Genomic DNA, 16936 nt, shown 5'->3' with positions numbered 1-16936 from the left:
TTTTCGCCGGTTTAAATTTTTTTTTATATTAATTTTATATATTTAATCGCGTTATATTTGCCCCCGTTATATATATTTTAACGATTTTATAAATTATTAAATATTATATTTCGAATATACGAAAACGTATTTATCCGAAATTACGACCGGTTTATACGTTAATTAACCGGACGTACGTTTTCGCGTTCGCGGAATGTATTTTCCGCGTTATTAAAATTACCGAAACGGGTAAATTTTTTTTTTTTTTTTAATTGGGAAATTTTTTAAACGCGCCGTATATAAATTGGATTAAACGTTTTTTATTTCGCCGCGCGCCCCCGCTAAAAAAATTTAATTTTTTCGGAACGTGGTTATATATTATTTCCGGAATTGGACCGAATTTTAAACGAAAAAATTAGCAATTTTCCAAACGAAAAAAAACGTTTACGTTAATATCCGATATAAAAACGTTTAATATATTTATTATACCGTAAAACGTATAGGCGATATTATTTGGTAATATTTAAATTATTTTTAAAATAATTTTTATAAATAATATACCGGCGGTAATAATAATAATTATAAACGGTTAATTTATTACGGGTATTTATTTTATAACGTTTTTTAACGGCGTTAACGCCGGCTAATAAATTTTTTATTAAATAGGCGGGTTTCGGCCCAAATTATTATTTTTATATTATTTTTTATATTATTTTTGCGCCGGTTTTTTTTTTTTTTAACAAATAAAAAAATACGTTATATTATTACCGTATTTCTTATTATATTTGTAAATTTTTTAATATTTTATATTATACGTCGTAAAAAGTAAATAAAATTTTAAAATGTTCGAATTTGGCCATAAAAAATAGTTTGGTAAATCCGTTTACCGGTATTAAATTTATTTTTAAATACGTTATTTGGAAATTATTACGCGTATATTTTTATTTAAATTATATATTTTAAATATTTATATAGCGTAAATTGGTATTAATTCGTAAATTTTTATCGACCATTAGGCGAATAATTTATTTATTATCGTAATATAAATTTTAAAATTAAACCAAATTTAGCTATATATTGCGGAAAATCCTATTTAAGGTTATAATTTTTTTACCCATTTTAAATAACGCGTATAATTTAATTTTTATTATTAAATTCGTTACCGTAATTTATTTAACCGCCTTCCAATTAATTATACCCCCGAATAAAAATATTACGTATTTTTTAAACGATTTTTTAATTTCCAAATTATTATTAAAAAATGCGTTATTTATAATTAATAAGTATTAAATTAAAAAGTTAGCCCCGTATTTTATATCCAAAAATTTAAATCCGTATAAATATTATAATACCCGTTTAGCTAAACGTTTATATAATAAGTTTAAATTAATAAAAAACCGGGAAAAAATAAACGCCGCGTACGTAACGTCCGGTCTAAATATAATTACGGTATATAAAATAAATTTTACCATTTTTTAATAAATTTTTATTTTTTTTAAAATTATTTTATATTTATATATTGGAATGAAATTTTTTAAAAACGGTATTAAAAGGTAATTTTTACTTTTTATAAACCTAAAACGTATAGTAATTTTTTTAATATAGGAATTGTATAATAATATAACCGTACGTTATTTTTTATTTCGCAATACGCGTATATTAAAAAACCAAAAAAACGGTTTTTAACGTAATTTGTATTTGGCCTTAAACCCTGTAATTACGGTTTAACCCTTTCGCGTATATTTTTTAAAATATAAAACGATTATATTATTATTACGATCAAAATATCGGGTAACCTGTTCTTATAGTAAAATACAGTGGGTTAAAGCAACTAAACGTCTAAACTGGGTAACTGGGATTCCTAATAACTGGGGTAAAATTATAATCGATTCCTGGATAGGTAGTAAATTGAATACAAATTAATTGCTATTAAACAATCTTAAACTAAATTCTATTTACATAATAATAAACGTATCTTATATAATTAATATCCTAAACGTAATTTCCCTTAATTTATTTAATCTATAATTCCTAATCGAAGTTTTACAAATTACCCCAAATTACACCTTAATAACTACGTAATATTACGTAATTAAATCCTTATATAATCCTATTTTCTACCGGTCGCTATTTTTTTAATTTATTATCGTTAAAAGGGATATAACCCCACCTAACCTTCCTAATTCCGGCCCAATTATTTAATTATAATATTAAATTTCCTTTCCTTTGGCCAAATCCCTTTAACCTTAAATAATTTATATTCCCCTAATTTTTATTCCTAATTTTTAATTTTTTTTTTACTAATTTTTTCGCGTTATATTTAATCGAATTAATAAATCGAAATCGGGTCGTTTTTCGATAAAACGTCGCCACGTTTTTTTTATTTTTTTTTTCCTTTTTCCGTAAATATATTTTCCTATTTTTATTATAAATTTCGTAATATAATACGTTACGCCGTTTTGCCGCAAAACTTTTTTCGTTATATTAAATATTTCCGCGTTAACCGTTTTGGTTATAATATATTAAATATTTCGAATATTTAATTACGTAATATTAATTGGTAATATTTAAAATTCGATATTAAAATAAAAATTTTGGAAAAAAATATTTTAATTAAATAATAAAAAATTTAAAAAAAACAATTAAAATTTTTCCGTTTACAAAAATAAAAAAAATTATAATTTAAAAAAATAATATAAATTATATTTTACGAAATTAACGATTTGGTAAAATTAAATCGGGTAAAACGTAAAAAGGCAAAACGGGAAAAACGGCGGCGATTAACCGAAATTTTTCTTAAAATATCCTTAAAATCGCTTTTTCCGGATTTTAATTTTATTTGGAATTCGTTTTTCCTAATAAATTTTTTAAATCCTTTTTTATTAAACGAAATAAATATTTTCGCGCGATATTTTATTAGTAAATTATTTTATTCGTATATCCTAATTTATAATATATATTAATTATTTTTTTCGTAAATTCGTTTCGTAATATAATTTCGAATTTTAATCGGTTTTTATTTTTTAAAAATAATAAATAATATTTTTTTAAATTTTCCTTTTTTTTGGCTAATTTGTTCGTAAATTTAATTTTTGGTAATATTGGCGGAACGGTTTTTAACAATTTTAAAAATGGCTAAAAAATTTCCAAATATTTTTTTCGTATCCGTAATTTTCCCATTTAATAAAATATTCCGTTTTTCCGTAATTACGTTTATAATCTAATATTCGTTCTATTTCGTAAATTTTTTATACGTCGATTTCAATCGTTTTTTATATATTGGTACCGTATGGTATTAATTCCAGTAATAATATGTAAAATGTCGGGTAAATTTTTATAATATTTGGTAATAATAGTTTATAATTAATATCGCTAATCTTTTTATTGATTTTAAAAAATCCAAACTTTTTAAAATTAAATTTGCTATTTGGTCGTTATATTTTAATATTACGTCGAATAAAATAAACGTTATTTTTTTTTTAAAAAATGGTTTTTTTATCCGATATTAGTTGGCGTATTTTATTATTTTTTCTCGTACAAATTTTAATTCCTGCTAAAATTTTTTATATAATTATCGTAATTCGTTTATTTGTTTATCGGTTCGCGGTACCGTAATAATTATTTTAAATTTTCTATATACGGTAAAATTAAACCTATAATTGGTATAAAACGGGGTTATTTTAATATTTTCGTTTTTTAAATTATTATAAACGAATTATATTGTAGGTAATAACCGTATCCAATCGTTTTATTTGTAATTTACGTAATATTTTAAATATTATTCGAATATTTAATTGGCTCGTTTTATTTATCCGTCCGTTTGGGGGTAAAATACTGTTAATAATTTATAATTAATTCCTAACTATTTTATTAATAATTTCCAAAATTTTAATGTAAAAAATTTATTTTTATCGGTAATAATATTCTTTAATAATCCGTAATTGCTAACAATTATTCGTAAAAATATATAGGCGATTTTTTTAACGTTATTATTTTTTTTATAGGGTAAAAAATAGGTATATTTAATAAATTTATCCACTATAACCAATATATTATTATATTTGGTTTTAATAAATGGTTTTTCCGAAAATGGTAATTTAACGATAAAATCTATTATAATAATTTGCCAAACCTTATTAAAAGCTAATAATAATTATAATAACCTATAGGATTTATATTTTGCTAATTTGCTTTTGGCGTAAAATTCGCAATTTTTAATAATTTTTCGTATTTTTTATCGTATTCTTTTAAAATTATAATATTATTTTAACCGTTTCCATATTTTAAAAATTCTTTAATATCCGTATATTTTATTTTCGTAAATTTTCCGTATTTTTTCGGGTATAATCGTTATATTTATCGTTATAAAATTTCGGTATATTGGTAAAAGGTTTCCATTTTCGTTTATCGTAAAAATAACGCGTATTTCCTTTGGTATTATATTTTCGTAATTTAACCTCCGGTTAAAAGTATTAACCTTACCGTTTTTTATTTTTTTCCGGTATATAATCTTAAAATAAAATTTTAATAAGAATTTTAATTATCGGATTTATCGTTTATTTAATATTTTATTAATAATAAAATAGGTTAGGTTTTTATAATCCGTACAAATTAACATTTCGTATTTAATTTCGGATAATTATAATTTCCATTTTTCGAATATTCGAATAATAGCTATAAATTTTTTATCGTAAATCTGGTAATTAAATTCTAACCCGTATAACTTTTGGGAAAAAAAAACGCAAAAGTACAATTTTCTTTTTTTATTTCGTTAATTAAATTATTTTCCAATTATATAATCGGATACGTCGGTTTCGATTTCGAAAAATTTCGTTAAATTTAATATTTTAAAAATCGGTTTTCGTACCATTGCGTTTCGTAATTATTCGAAAACCTATTATATTTATTCCGTCCATTGGAATTTTAAATCTTTTTTAATTATATTAATTAATAAGGTAATAATTGCGCCGTATTTTTTAATAAATTTCCTATAAAAATTTACAAATCCGAAAAAGGTTCGAACGTTTTTTACGTTTTACGGTTAAAATTATTTTTTTATTATTTAAATTTTCGATTTTTCCATCCTAATTTTTCCAAAAACGATAATATATCCTAAAAAATTAATTTATTTGCTATAAAAAATACATTTATCGGATTTAATTAAAAATTTAACGTTTTATAATTTTTGTAAAACCGTATAAACGTATTATTTATATTTTTCCAACGTTTTAAAAAAAACGAAAATATCGTTTAAATAAATAACGATAAAAATATTTGAATATTTCCGGAAAATATAATTAATTATAATTTGGAAAATTGTTAGGGCGTTGATAAATCCGAAAAATATTACCAAATATTCGTAATATTTTCGCCTAATACGAAACGCGGTTTTCCATTTTTCGCCTTTTTTTATACGGATTAAATTATATATTTTTTTAAAATTTAATATCGTAAATTATTTTGTTTAATAAAATATATTTCGAAATTTTCCGATTAACGGAAATAGGTAATAATTTTTTATAATAATATCGTTTAATTATTTATAATCCACGTATAATCGTAATTTTCCGTTTTTTTTTAATACGAAAAAAATTGGATATTTTATTGGTAACGTCGATAATTTAATATATCCTTTTTTAAAAAGTTTTTCGAAATATTCGTCTAATATTTTTATTTATATCGGGTTTAAACCGTATATTTTGTAAAATTTTGGTTAAATTCCTTTTTTTAATAATATTTCGTAATCGAATAAATTATATTCGGGTAATTTTATTTCGAATTTTGGGTTAAATAATCGGGTATATATCTGGTATTTTTTTAAAATTTTACCGTTTTTAACTGGTTTGTCCGTAATTAATATTATATAATTAAATCGGTTTTAATTTATAAATAATCGCTTTTTTTCCAATATTGGTTTCGGGGTTAATCGTCCTTCCTATAAATACGCCATTTATTTTATTTGGTTTTTCCATACCCTACGTTTTTTATATAAACTTTTCCAAATTGGAAATCGTTTAACAATTAAATATTTTTCCTATCAAATTTGGCCGATTATCCAATTTATTTTAAAATTATTTTTTTTAAACCAAAAAATTTTTAAAATTATATTTTTATCCCCTATTTCCGTAATATTTAAAATAATTCGTTTTTTTCGTCCATAATTTTCCATCCAAAAATATACGGTTTTTATTTTAATAATACCGTTCCCGTATAAAACTATTTTTCCTTTTACGGTTTACAATTAATATAATTTTTTTTTTTACTGCCAAAATATCCGTCGTTCCGTTACGATTTTTAATAATATATAATTATTTTATATTTTATTATCGAAAAATGTTCGTATGGATTTTCTACCGAATCGTATATCGAAAAATATATATTCGTATTTTATTATCGTATTTCGCGTAATATTTAAGGTTTTTTATTCCGTTTTTATTATTTTCGCCTTCCGGTACCCTATACCGTTTAATTATTTTAATTTTTTAATTTATTAAATTCGCGTCGTAGGTCCTTATTTTTTTATTTTTGGGTATAAAATTATTTTTTATTATTATTCCGTCGAAGAAATATTTCCCTGGTATAAACGTTTTACGCGCGTTCGTAAATGTTTATTTATTTTCCATTTTCGAATCCTATATAATTTTAATTATAAAAACGGATATTTGGTATCGTTATTTTCGTACGTATTAATCCTATATTTTAACTAATATATAAATTTTGTATATATTACGTATATATTTGTACCATAGGGGACCTGTTTGGTTATAATATATTATAAAATATTCGTTATTTGGCGTAAAAATTATTATTGGTTCGTTTCGAAACCTAATTTTAATTTTCCAATTAAATAATTTTTAAATCGTATAAATTTCGTTAATTCCGGTAATTAATCGTCGTCGAAAAAAGAAATTATAGTAAATCTTTTTATTTATATAAACTTTACAATTATTTCGGAAATATTCGGCCCAAAAGGTTTAAAGATATTTTAAATATTTAATATCGAATATCGGATAATTTCCAAACGTAAAATCCGGGTTTTTTAAAAAATTTTATTTTTATTACACTAAATTATATTTTAGAAATTAAATTAATTGGTCGTTTCGGTATAAATCGATTTATTTTTTATTATATTTGTAAAAATCGTTAATTTTTTCCGCGTTATAACGGCTTGGAATTATTTTTTTTTCGTCGTTTAATTTTTCGCCTAAAACGTTATTAAAAAATTTTTCGGTTAAAAATTGGTTAATTATCCTAATACGGTAGGTTTATTCCAATAATTCCGTATTTAAATCTTCCGAAAAATTCGAATCGGTAAATTTGGGTAAAGTAATATTTTATCGATATAAATTAATTGGTAATTTTATTCCTATAAATATTCGGTTTTCCATTACTAATATTCGGGTATTTTATAATTTTTAAAAATACTATTTTACGTCTATTTTGGAATTATTATAAATTATATAATTATCGTCGTAATAAATAATCCAATTTATTAAATTATATTGGTTAGGTTATATTTATTAGTAATTAATAACGTTAAACCTTCGTAATTTTTCGAATTTACCCCTAAAATCGATAATAAAACCGGGGGTATTATTTTAATTTCCAAAATAATTTTTTGCAATATATTTTATTTTATTACATTTAAAATATTTACCACTTTTAAAATTTTTACGAAATTTTTTATATTATATCGCGTTAAAATCCATAAATTCGTTATACATCCCGTACGCGATATTATATTAACGAAACGGTTTGGGGTATTAATATTTGCGTCCGGTATTGGTTTATTGCAAAATTAATCCCTATACGTTACGGTTTTCGCGCCGTTCCAACTTTTTTTCGTAAAATTGGTTATTAATTTTAATTGTTAACTTTACGTATTCGGTTAAAATATCGGGTCGTTTTTTTTTAACAAATTCGTTTTTAATTTTTTTTTTAAATTTTATATAAAAACGTATTATTAGGGTTTCGGGGCCCTATAATAATTTGGCGGTAATTTATCGAAATTTACTAACATATTTTAATACCGATTTAATTTAAATAAAACGTACCAATTTACGTTTAACCGTATATTTTTCGTTTAGATTACCGAATATTTTTTTAAAACATTTTTCGAAATTTTCGTAATCGTCGAAAATGCGGTTAATTTTAACTTTACGGTTTTTTTTTCGTTATAATCCAAATAATTTCGCAAAATGAATTCGAACCAAACAAACGCGTCGCCTTTTAAAAATAAAGCTACGTAAATAACCTTATTTATATCGTTATCGAAATTATCCTCGTTAAAATAAAAATAGGCCCAAATTCCAATAAAAAATCCCTAAAAAATACCTAAAATACCATTAAAAAAGGTAAATAAAGGATATTTAATATTATTTTTATTAATTCGGTTAATTTATTCGGTTATTCGTTCCTAAAATTGTCGATTTTCGGTTTGGAACGTCGCGATTATTTAACGTAAAACGTTAACGCTGGCCGGAACGTTGGTAATAAAAGGGGTTTAAAGGGTAATTTTGTTAAAAAACATTATTTCGGCGGTACTATTCGGTATATTTTAAAATAAAATATTAAACAAAAATAATTAAAATATTACGATTAAAATATCGGGTAACCTATTTTTATAGTAAAATACAGTGGGTTAAAACAATTAAACGTTTAAATTGGGTAATTGGAATTCCTAATAATTGGGGTAAAATTATAATCGATTCTTAAGTAAATAGTAAATTGGATATAAATTAATTGCTATTAAATAATTTTAGGCTAAATTCTATCTACATAGTAATAAACGTATCTTATATAGTTAATATCCTAAACGTAATCTCCCTTAATTTGTTTAATCTATAATTCCTAATTGAAGTTTTACAAATTACCCCAAATCACACTTTAATAATCACGTAATATTACGTAACTAAGTCCTTATATAATCCTATTTCCTGCCGGTCGCTGTTTTCTTAATCTATTATCGTCAGGAGGGGTGTAACCCCACCTGGCCTTCCTGGTTCCGGCCCAACTATCTGGTCGTAACAATTATTTACAAAAAAAATTATTATAATTTTATTTTATTTTAATACATATATACAGGGTTCGTTCCTAACGGAAATAAACCCCAAATATTCAAATGTTTGTAACAATTTTTCGTATTAAAATTTGGGTAATTTTTTCATTCCGTAAAACGTTTTTCGTAATTTAAATATTTTATTTTTATTCCTAAAACCTTCGGAAACGGTATAATAAATTGGTTTATTAATATTAAATATTATATTAAAAAAAACGTTATTTATATTTATTTATATTATTTTAAAATCGAAATACGCCATAAACGCGAATATTAATTTAAAATTACGCGCCGCAAATATCGCTACGTAAATATTTTTAAACGTATTGGGCGTTTATTAATCGTTTTTAACAATTAATCGAATTTTATACCGTTTAAAATATCCGTTATTGTCGAATTTATACGTAAATACCTATATTAAAGGGATTAATTTTATTTTACATTCCAATTTTAATATTATTTCCCAAATTTGTTTATTTTTTAACGTAACCTATTTTAAACGCGCGGTTTATATAAATTACACGTAATTTAAATATTAAATTAATTTTTTCCACGTTTTAAAAATTAATATTAAATCGTTTCGGTATAATTTTATTTTTAAATTAGGTTTTTTTTATTATATAACCGTTATAACGGTTTCGTATAAAATTTTATAATTATAATTACCGTTTTCCAATACGTTTTATTAATTAGGTAAAAACGTTATAAAAAACGTTAATTATATTTTAAAATTTGGAATAATTATCCGGTTTAAATTATATATTTGTTTAATTTATATATTTATATTTCCGTTTATTTATATCCTTTTTACGGAAAATATAATATTTGCAAAATTTATATTTTTATCGTTTTCCGTACGCCTTTTATATTATACGTTTCTTTTACCCCGTTATTTACGTAATTTTATATCCGTTTTTAAACTTTTATTATAAATTTAAAATTACGTAAAAATCGTTTAAATTCGTTTAAACGTTTTTTATTAACGTTTTAAAATTTTAACGTTAAAATTAATTATTTCGTTTAAACGTTTTTAAAATTTTGCCATTCGGGGGTATTTTTACCCCCTATTTTAAATTTATCCGGTATTAAATAATTTTACGCCGTTTTTTTCGAAACGAAATCCGGTTTTTAAACCGGAATATTTTTTTCGAATATGGGCGCATTAATTCCCTTATTAAGGGAAATTAATATTTCGGGTAAAAATTTTATACCGTTTGGAATATATATTCCAAATTCGGTATTATTATCTTTTATTTTACGCGTTATTTTACTATTTTATAAAATATTTATATATTTTAAAACTATTAAAATATATTTTTTAAATTCGTTAATTTTTATATAAATATTTTTAAACGGTTCCGGTTAATTAACCGCTTTATTTAAAAAAAATCCGTCCGTTATATTAAATTTTATTAACGTTATTAATTTACCCCCGGCGTACGCGGTTATCGTTTCGGCGCCCGGATTTTATATTTTTAATATATTATTTACAATTAAATTAAAAATAAAAACGCCTGGATTTATTATAAAATTTGGTTTATTTTTTAACAGGTTTAAATTTTTAATAATTTTTTTTTTTTCAGGATTTCCAATTTTGGATTATAAATTTGGTTAATTAAAAATTTATATTCGTCGGTAAATTTCCCTATTTTTTTAATTTTTTATATTATTTTTTAATAAAAACGTAATTCGTTAAAACGTACGTTACGTAAAATAATAATTTTATTAAATAAAGGTACCTATATATAATATATTTTAATAGCCTTATAACCTACCAAATAATTAATATGGGTTTTAAAATTCGTTTTAAATATTACCCTATTAATATTTTTTACCCTAATTGGGTTTAATACGTAAGTTTTGCAGCTATAAACGTAAATTTTTAACTAATTTGGGCGTAAATTCTTTTTTAATTTAATATATAATATAAGGGTATAATATTTAAAAAACCGTTAAAATTATACTAATAGGATTTTATTGGGGCTAAAGCCTTTTTTATTTATTAACGGGTTTATATTAATTAAATAGGCTACCGTTATAATTACGTTAGGCTATAAGGTCGTTGGGAGGTTAACCGTTATACGCATTTTAAACGCGCGTATAATTACTTCCTATTTAGTTTCAGTGCTCAGACTAGACCCCCCTGCGTTGCAGGGTGGACCGGGCGCTCCATATACCTTTCAGCCACACGGCTTTTCGACCAATTAAATTGGCCGAAAAGATCGCGCCCGTTCTAGTCTGAGGACATGTTGTTGATTTTCGTCGCAAGCGACAGAATTACACAGTATACGCACTGTGCATACACTGTACGTGTAATAGCGATACAGTTAAAATACTGTGTATTTATTTATTTACGAATATTTAATTAAATAAAAATGGTATAAATATAATAAAAATATTGGTATAAAGCCTGAAATTAGGGCTTTTTAACGGGTAAAATCTTTTATTTATATACGTTATAAATAAATTAAAATAAAATTGAATAATAATATTATTATTTTTAACGCCCTATTTAAAAATCTATATATAAATAATAATATATATAAATTTTTTATTTATATAAAATAATTAATATAGTTATAATAGCCCCCACGTATAATTTATTTTTCCAAATTATCGTTCGTTAATTTTTTATTTATATAAATATATGTTAAATTTAATATTTTATATAAATATTTAATAATTAATATATTTATTAATAAAAGGTTTTAGAAAAAAAAATTCGATATAATAAAGTTTTAATATAATTATATATAATAATATAATAACGTATATTTTTTTATTTAAATTAAAATCAATATAGAATAAAATTTAAAAATATATAAACTTTATTAAATTTATATATAAAATATGCAATTTGAACAATATTAAAAAAACTTTTAAACGTAGACGTTTGTTTATACCGGTTATATAATCGTTAAAATTTTGGTATTAATATCGTTAAAATTGGTAAAAATATAAACCCGTTTCGATTGTAAAATTTATTAAAAATATTTAATATTTTACCTATTCGATTATTTAACACCTTATATTACGTAATATATTAATAAAAACCTATATATATAATATATACGTATATACTACCCTCCACGTGCAAAAATTTTTAAATTATATTTAAAAATAAAAATATAATTTAAAAAAATCAAAGAATTTCCATTTTTTTTAAAAACCCAACCTCCACTTGCGAATCAAAGCCACCCATATCCCAATTCGACCAATATAACGATTAAAAATATAAAATAAATCGTTATTAATTATTTTGCTAATTGCTATATCCAACGTACAAACCGTATATTTTTACGATTTTTATTTAATTAATTATAACGGAGTGTCGGTCGCCGAATTGGCGAAATTACCTCCACTTGCGACGAAAATAAACAAGTTGTCCTCAAACCTAAACCAAAATAATCTTTGGTTGGACCCACAGGTACAAACAAAGCCACGATTGAGCCACGCTCAATTGTGGAGCTCGCGTTCAGGGATGAGCCCTGAGACTACTTCCTATTTTAAACGTTTTATTTAACCGTTAAATTCGTAGGTATTAATTGGGGGAATTTTTATTTTAATTCCCATATTTAAACAATATTTTTAGTAATAAATATACCTAACGTAAGCTATAAAGGTAGGTTCGTTATTGTAAAAAAATTTAGCAATTTAAAAATTATATTATTTCGTTATTTATTATTTAAATCCAAAAATAATAATAACGAATTCGTTATTAATTTTCCCGTTAAGTGGAACGGCCGTTAAACGCCCTATATATTCGTTTTTAAATAATAATAAATACCTTTTTTTTATACCGGATTTTTTAAAATAAAATAAATTTAAATATATTATATAATAAAAGCGGTAAGATTTTTTCCGAAAACGCCTGGAAATTATTATTTTCCCGTACGTTTAAACGTACGCCTTATATTTTAAAAATAATAATCCTTTAATTTTTACATTTTTAACCCGGTAAATTAACGTTTTTAACGTTTTCGGACCAAAATGGCCGGTTTTTTTATATTAAATTAATAAATTATTTTTTTTTTCGTTGAACGTTTTTATAAAATTTCCTTATAATATTTTGGGGATTTTTATTTACCCGTTAATTATTGTAAAATTTATTATACCGGTAAAATTTACAAATATAATAAATAAAACGCGCAAATAATTATTAAATAATTTATATTATAAAAAAATTACGTTATTTCGACGTTCCAATTTATATTTTAAAATATTTTTTTTAATATTTTTAATACGGAATATATAATCCAAACCGTTATATTACACGTTTTTTTCTTTTAAACAAACTTTTAAAATAATATTTACGTAAAAATTTTTAACTTAAACGACGTTATTAAACTTTAATACCGCCCCGTTAATAAAAATTCCTTTTATTATACGTTTATTATAGGTAATAATTTATACGCGTTATATACCGTATAATATAAAACGCGGATTATTTTTTTAAATTTACGTAACGATTTCAAATCCAACCGTTTTATATCGTTTACCAAATATATCGAATAATAATTATTAAATAATATATTACCATAATATTAATTATACGAAATATTTATCGACGTAAAAACGCTAATTCCGTTAACGTTATACGTTTAAAAATCTGGGAAATTATTTTAAAATTCGTTATAAATCGATAAATAAACCGCTAAAAGGATTATAATAAAATTTTTATTTATATAAACTAATTTATTATTTCCGTTTAATATACCCCACCTTTCCGGGATTATACCGGCCGTTATAAATTTGGTTTTAAATTTTTTCCAACGTTTTTTCCGTAATTTTTTTCGTATTTATTTATATTTAAATAAAAAGGGTAATTTACGGAATTTTATTCCGGGGTTTTTCCCGGTTAAAACGTAAATTAAAACGTAATAATTTTTTGTTTATTAAAAATAAATACGATTATTACCGCAAAAATATTGCTAAATAAATAATTTTTTATTTTTATCGTAATTCCGCGCGCGAATCGGTTTTAAATTACGTTTTAAAATAAACCTTCCAAAAATCGCGTATAATTTAACGAAATTACGCCCTTTACCTATTAAAAAATTAATAATATCGTTATAAAACGCGTTTTTAAATTATTTAAAAACGTAATTTAAAATAATAAAATAATTTGGTTTATCCAGCTCGTTGCGTAAATTTATAGCCCATAAAGGTTAAAAACGCCTTCCGGCCTATATAAATTTCCGAATTATTGTATTTTTTTTAAAATTAGCAATTTAATAATTACGAATTTTTTTATAAATTAAATCGTAAATTTTAAACCAATTCGTTTTATTATTTATAATACGCGTTAAAATTAACGTAACGCGGTAATTTTTAATCGTCTGTTTTTTAACGTATAATTTAAAGGGTATAAATTTTTATTGCAATATTTTAACCGTTTTTTAAAGTATATTTTACCCGTTACGGTACGCGGTAAATAAAACCGTATTAAAATAAATTAAATCGGTATTTTTAACAATTTATTAATATAATAAATTAACCCGTTTAAATATTTTTTTATATAATTATTTAATATTTCGTTTTTTTCGAAAATTTTATTTACGGCGTTTTTTATTTTAAAAAAAATAAGGTTTATTGGTTTAATAAATTTTTCCAATATTTTCGGTATTAGTTAATTTTTTTTATAAAACGTTTTTTCAATATTACGTAACGTTATTTTTTACGGAATCGTATTTATATTTTACAATTTAAATTGGGCGTTATATTTTTCGAATTTAACGCGTTTAAACCGTTCGGTAACGGTTTTTATAAATTTTTCGAATATTAAAAACGGTTTATCGGTTTATAGGTTTGGGTTTACTAATTTTTATATACGTAAAATTTCGGTATTTTGGCGGTAAATTTTAAACCATTTTGGTTATTTTATTTAAAAATTAAATATTATAACCGATTTTTAAAATTTTTCGTTAAAAATTATAATAAATTTAATAGGTTTGGGAAAATAAGGGCTATTTCCGGAAATAACCCTTAATTTGTAAAAAAAAAGAGAAAAATAATTATTATAACGTTATTAATATAATTTTTAACGTAATTTACGTAAAATAAAAATTGCAATAGTTTATTATTATACCGGGCTTATAATTAACGCATACTAACGAATACGTATAGGCAAAATTAATAGGGTAGGAAAGCCATATATTGGATTAAGTAGCGCTATTTAGCCAAAAAAACGCGGAGGCTTTTTTATCCTGTTTTTAACGCTGATTTAGCGCTCGCTGTTATGTGATGACTCGATCTATCGGATTATCTAATGCGATACCATGCACTCCTATATCATATGCATTAATAATAGAAAGAAATTTAAAAAAGCTTTAGTCATTCAAAAGTAAACAAATCTTTTGTACAAATCCGTTGCCTCATCAACCATCACAACATATCCCTTTTTGTCCATTTTTTTTTCTTTTTCAAAACCTTGCCTCCACCTTCTCCAGCGTGTCCTGCAATGCCCAGTCGCTGCTCTTCTCCTTGCTCCTTACGGCCTTTGCCTGCGCAGCCGTGAACCCCTTGGCCTGCACTGCCGGGTTGTACCCGACGCCGGCGGCCTTGATGATCTCCTGCTCTGACAGCTTGGGCGCCTCCTTGCCGTCGGCCCTCTGGTAGACTGTGACGACGACGGCGCCGCCCAGGCCGAGGTTGTGCTGCAGGGCGTTCCTGGTGCCGGGGACGGCGCGGTTCGACGCCCAGCCGCGGAGGTGCCAGACGAGCTCGGCGCACTGCGCCAGCCCCGTGGCGCCGAGCGGGTGGCCCTTTGAGATGAGCCCTCCGGACGGGTTGACGACGGTGCGGCCGGGCCCGCCGGGGTACGTGATGCCGCCGGCGCGGACCAGCTCGTGGGCCTTGCCCTTGTCGGCCAAGCCGAGCGCGTCGAGCGTCACCATCTCGTTGGCCGAGAAGCAGTCGTGCAGCTCGCACACCTGGCAGTCGCGCGGCGAGACGCCCGCCTCGGCGCACGCCATCCGGCCCGCATAAGCGCCCATGCCGTACCCGACCAGGTCGATGGCAGACTTGGAGAAGAGATCCGGTCCGTCGGTGGCCATGCACTGACCAGCGATCTTGACGGCGTTGGGCTTGAGCTCCGGGCGGGCGTCGAGGAAGGCCTGCGAGACCACGACGACCGCGGCGCCGCCGTCAGAGGTCGGGCAGCACTGTAGCTTGGTCAGGGGCGTGTGGATCATGGGCGACTTCATGACCTGCTCGAGGGTGTACTGGTCCTTGAACTGGCTGTAGGGGTTGCGGGCCGAGTGCTCGTGGTTGACGCGGCCGATCTCGGCAAAGTCCTCGAGCGTGGCGCCGTACTTCTCCATGTACTCCCTACCGGCGTTTCCAAACATCTGAGCCGCGCCGGGGACCTTGGGCTCGTAGCCGCGGGTGGAGGCCATCATGAGGCCCGAGGTGCCGGTCGGGTTCTCGCGGTCCTGGAAGAAAGTCTGCAGGCTGCCGGGCATCATCTTCTCGAAGCCGATGACGAGGACGCAGTCGGCGGCGCCGTGGCCGACCAGCTGGCGGGCCATGGCCAGGCCGGTCGAGCCGGTGGAGCAGTTGTTGTTGACGTTGACGATGGGGATCTGGGTCATGCCGAACTGGTAAAAGACGCGCTGGCCGCAGGTGGAGTCACCGTAGCAGTAGCAGGCGACACCCTGGTCGACCTCGTCGTAGTTGATGCGCGCGTCCAGCATGGCCTTGATGCCGGCCTCGAAGCCCAGCTCCGTGTAGTCTACCTTGCCGCGGGGCTTGATGAACTGCGTCATGCCCACGCCGAGCACGTATGCCGGCTGCTTGGGCTTTGCGGGTGCCATGGTTTGAAGTATGGAGGTTTATTTTCTGCCGACGGTGTTGAAGTCTGCCTTTTGCGGGTTGATGAAACTGGAACTAAACTGATTT

At 26.6% G+C, this 16936-nt stretch overlaps 1 protein-coding gene across 1 annotated transcript; it reads right to left on the bottom strand.

The window, feature by feature from the left end:
* Positions 1-15459: 15459 nt before the first annotated feature.
* On the bottom strand, positions 15460-16851 carry PgNI_05551 (uncharacterized protein; the record flags this gene model as incomplete). The annotated part of the gene is made up of 1 exon (XM_031125582.1): positions 15460-16851. One exon carries the CDS (start codon positions 16849-16851, stop codon positions 15460-15462), a length of 1392 nt encoding a protein of 463 aa, XP_030981977.1.
* Positions 16852-16936: the final 85 nt, after the last annotated feature.

The sequence above is a fragment of the Pyricularia grisea genome, chromosome I, assembly GCF_004355905.1.
Source record: "Pyricularia grisea strain NI907 chromosome I, whole genome shotgun sequence".
Taxonomy (NCBI): domain Eukaryota; kingdom Fungi; phylum Ascomycota; class Sordariomycetes; order Magnaporthales; family Pyriculariaceae; genus Pyricularia; species Pyricularia grisea.
Note: the sequence above shows the minus strand (reverse complement) of the source record. Positions and strands in the feature narration are given on the sequence as shown.